General features: G+C 42.3%; 1 protein-coding gene across 1 annotated transcript in view; it reads left to right on the top strand.

The window, feature by feature from the left end:
- The first annotated feature begins 176 nt into the window (after nt 1-176).
- BRCA1 (BRCA1 DNA repair associated) overlaps nt 177-4,705 on the top strand; it is a 69,423-nt gene continuing 64,894 nt past the window's right edge. The window contains 2 exon segments of the mRNA XM_087441210.1: nt 177-449; nt 1,429-1,514. Coding sequence (XP_087297336.1) covers nt 246-449; nt 1,429-1,514 — 290 coding nt within the window. The 5' untranslated portion in view covers nt 177-245.

Below are 4,705 nucleotides of genomic sequence, written 5' to 3'. Positions count from 1 at the left end.
ATCTTGCGCTCATATCCCGGCCTCAGGTACCGATTCCGACCCTAGTCCAGCATTCACTGTGACGTAATAAGTCGTAACTGGAAACGTAGAGGTGAAACGGGCGGGCGCCTAATAGAAAACTCGGGGAGAATTCTTTCTCTTCCGTCTCTTTCTAATTACGTAACGCAGGGAAAGAATGGATGACCAATCAGGAGCCCCGAGAGACTCTCGGCTCTTTCTGCCCCGCCCTTCCGTAACGTGTTTTGATGCAGCATTCTGAGAGGCTCTGGTTCAGTGGTGGTGGCCGGTTTCCGTGGCAACAGAAAAGCGCGGGAATTACGGATAAATTGAAACTGCGACTGCGCGGCGTGAGGGCGCTGAGGCTTTCTGGATCGAGGACGGTCTGGTGGGCTTTTCTGAAAACTGGGCCCCTGAGGCCGGGAAGCCTGGACGCTTTGCTCTGGGCAAAGGTGAGAGAGCCGTGGGGAAGGGAGGGGGGCCCAAGGGGTGCTCCGGGGGACAGGCGGGAAATAGGTGTTGAGAGAGTTGGGGAGAGGGGACTCCTGAAGGAGAGCCAAGACGGGTGTTATCTGGCAGGGGCGGGGAGGATGGAACCTAAGAAGTCTAAGACGTTGAGTCTGGGGAAATCATGGGGAGGGGGGCACGCTGTGGGTCGCGAGGGGGGAGGCACTGAGGATAAGGGTGGGGCAGAGTGTGTCGGAGGGGGAATCTTGATGATAAGAACTGGAATGTGTCTTGAGGGGGACACCATAGTATAAAAGACAGGCTAGTATATGTGAGAAGGGGACGCTAAGGAAGAAAAGGGAGCGGGAATGTGTCTGGGAAGAGGAGGAGACAGGATTTTGTGAGAGAGAGAGTCATTAAGAACTGGATTTATTTGGGCTTCTGAGAAAGGACAAGAGGGAAATAGAGGGGCGTCAGTAGTCACAGATGCTGTTGGCATGGATGTGCCTGAGGAGGATCCCGAGACGAGTGCAGACCAGTGGGAAACACTTGGGAAGGGCGGGGAGTTGTGGGGGGGAGCGTTGGTTGGTATTGGTTTTGTTTTTGTCTATTTTGATTTTAAGCAAGAAAAAGAAAACAGCCGGGTTGATTGGAGAAATCTGAGGCTGCCACCACTCACCAAGTCGAGTCACCCCACTGTGGCTTTCCCTTTCTTGGAGAAAGGAAGAGACCAAAAGGAGGTGCTTGGAGGCTATATGTAAAAAAATAGAGAATTTATATGGTCTTAATTACAGAAAACGACTTGTAAAATTTTTTAAAAATAAGGCTTGTGTCATTAGTTCTATGGTTGGTATAATTCTAAAGCGCTCCAATCTTAAATTTCTCTTATTTAAAAATGACAATGGAACTAAGCTGTTGTTTTCATAAACCTTTTGAAGTGAATTATTTATGTATATATTTATGTGTTAAAGTTTATTGGAACAGGAAGAAATGGATGTATCTGCGGATCGCGTTGAAGAAGTACAACATGTCCTTAATGCTATGCAGAAAATCTTAGAATGTCCAATCTGGTAAGTCAACAGAAGAGTTTATTAATTTGAGATTTATTTTGTGAGGAAGATCAGCCCTGAGCTGACCTGTTGCCAATCCTCTCCTTTTTTTTTTTTTTTTTTTGCCAAGGAAGATTGGCCCTGGGCTAGCATCCCTGCCCATCCATCTTCCTCTACTTTATATGGGACGCCTCCACAGCATGGCTTGACAAGCGGTGCATCGGTCTGAGCCCGGGATCCGAACTTGCGAACCCCGGGCCACCGAAGTGTAGCGTGCGCACTTAACTGCTACGCCACTGGGCTGGCCCCTGAGATTCTTTTTTGTATGATTATATTCCTATGCAAATGAATAGAATTGACCTCACACAGTAAGGAGAAAATTAAGATTAGGCTATTAAAATTGCTGCTTTTCTTGAAAGAGCTTTAGGAATATGGGAAATTACTCCTTTTTCTCCACTCTGCCTCTCCCCTTCCTTCTCTACTGCCTTAACACACACAGCCCCCTATCTTTCCTAGTCCACAAACTGTCTCGATTGGTTCCACATTGCAGCAGGCATCTGGTTTGAATTAAATGCACCTGGTCTTTTCATCGACCTCTAAAGCCGGCTTGATCACTTGGAATGGACATAGTTAATAATGGCAAAATAAAAGCACGAATGATTGGTATCTGTGATTGGGTAGGTTTTTGGGAGAACCTTTGGTTGCAACTAACCCCATATATTTAAATAACAATACTGCAAGTCATCAAAGCATTTAGCAAGTCTCTCTGATTTTTTGAGTGAGCCTTTGTTTTTCTTCTTCTGTAAAATAAACAGGGGACTAGAATATTCAAGGTTTTCTTAAATTGAGGTATAATTTCCATACAGTGAAATGCAGAGATCTTAAGGGGCAAGTCAGTGAGTTTTGACAAGTGTATATGTCTCTGTAACCCAGTCAAGATATAGAACATTTCCATCACCCCAGAAAGTTCTCTTGTATGTATTCAGGAGCTCTTAACTTGCTGACCCTCCTAACCCTTGGATGCCTGTAGATAGAACTGTATTTCAGTATAATTAGTTTCTTGTATAATTTTATATATTTTTTTTATGCGTTTAAAATCATTACCTTGAGAAAGGTGTTCATGAGCTTCACTAGCTGCCAAAGGGAGTTCACGGCACAACAAAGGTTATGAACCCTAAGCAGTCACGTGATGATCTCTGTGGTGTCTCTTACATCTACAAAATAAATTAAAAACCACCTCAGAATCTCTTGGTGAAAAGCTGGAAAGGAAATTTAGAAGAATTATTGCTTACTCTCTCTCCTCTTATTCTCTTTACTCTGGTCATTCTGGTCTCTTCACTGTTCTTCAGACAGGCAACGTATTCTCCTGCCTCTGAAATTTTATGCTTGCTCTTCCCTCTGCCTGGAATGTTCTTCCCCTGACAAATCTTGATTGAAATACTACCTTTTCAAAGAGGCATTTCCATGGGCCGGCCCGGTGGCTTAGCGCTTAAGTGCGAGTGCTCCGCTGCTGGAGGCCCAGGTTCGATCCGGGCGCGCACTGACGCACCGCTTCTCCGGCTATGCTGAGGCCGCGTCCCACATACAGCAACTGGAAGGGTGTGCAGCTATGACATACAACTATCTACTGGGGCTGTGGGGGGAAAAAAATAAATAAAATAAAAATCTTTAAAAAAAAAAAAAAAACAGAGGCATTTCCAGACAGCCCTATTTAAAATTGTAACACCTCCACCCCCAACACACTTTTTATCCCCCTTTCCTATTTTATTTTTCTCCATAACTCTTACTACTATCTGACTGACATTCTATATAATTTATTTGTCCTTTTCTCTACCCCCACAGAATATAAACTCTATGAGGGAAGAAGTTTTTATTTGTTTTGTTTAATTCCGTATCCTCAGTAGTTAGAACAGTACCTGGAATATAGTAGCCACTCAGTAAACATTTGTTGAAGGTATTAAATAATAAACTAAATTGCTTCTTTGATAATTTAGTGGTTTTTAATATGGTGATGGTTAGTGGTGGGTAACATTCAAGAAATAAATTGGAAGGCTGCCCCTACTGCCCCTTACCTTCAATAAAGGAGAGTAAATTTTCCTTTGTGTTTCATGAAAGTTGTTTTTCATATTTGGAATCAAGTAAATAAAATCAAAGAAAATGCAAGTTGTGTTTTCAGAGAGATAAAAGATTTATAAGTAACACTTCTCTCCCTTGCCCCTCAGTATTTCAGCTAAACAAAAATAAGAGCTAAATGTGATTTACAGCCTAATTTATAAAACATTAGAGCCAGAGAAGCAGGAAATGACAATATGGAAAAAATGCTTTTGGAAAAGCATGAAACTTACTCATGATAATTACAAAGAGTGATCAAAAAGTCCTCACTAGTGTGGCATTTGGGTCCATTTATTTTGCACTTCCATGGGACTGAGTCATAAAAATGTAATGTTCTTTTTTGTTCTGGCAAATTAAACCATCAACTAAAAAACTCAGATACATAAAGATGCAAAAATGAAAGTTAATGCTAAATTTTCATTTTCAGTCAACTATTATGTATTTTCCAGCTTTTGTCTTTTTTATCAGTTTTCTGTTTAAAAAACTTAGGTTTTTAAACTAAAACTATTCATCCTAGTCATTATTAAACCTTAAACTCTTTTTTTTTTTTTTTTTTTTTTTTGGTGAGGAACATCAGCCCTGAGCTAACATCCATGCTAATCCTCCTCTTTTTGCTGAGGAAGACCGGCTCTGAGCTAACATCTATTGCCAATCCTCCTCCTTTTTTTTCCCCAAGGCCCCGGTAGACAGTTGTATGTCACAGTTGCACATCCTTCTAGTTGCTGTATGTGGGACGCGGTCTCAGCATGGCGGGAGAAGCGGTGCATCAGTGGGCGCCCAGGATCCGAACCTGGGCCGCCAGTAGTGGAGCGTGCGCACTTAACCGCTAAGCCGTGGGGCCGGCCCAACCTTAAACTCATTTAAATGAGAACTTCTTGGATGAGAATCGTACCTACGTCACTTTTTTTTTTTTACAATGCCCAGAACAGTACAATTTGGAGTTATGTCTTAATAAATGATAACTGATTGTGACTGGAAACAGTATTACTTATGGTAGCTATAGGGTAGGTTTCCAGCTTTCTTTGAGGTCTCTCAAGCTAAAATTCCTTCTGCTGGCCTCTAAGTCACTATTGGCATTTTTTTCTTTTCTTTTCTTTTTT

Source organism: Ceratotherium simum, chromosome 16 (assembly GCF_057802395.1).
Source record: "Ceratotherium simum simum isolate JZ-2026a chromosome 16, ASM5780239v1, whole genome shotgun sequence".
NCBI classification, from domain to species: domain Eukaryota; kingdom Metazoa; phylum Chordata; class Mammalia; order Perissodactyla; family Rhinocerotidae; genus Ceratotherium; species Ceratotherium simum.
Note: the sequence above shows the minus strand (reverse complement) of the source record. Positions and strands in the feature narration are given on the sequence as shown.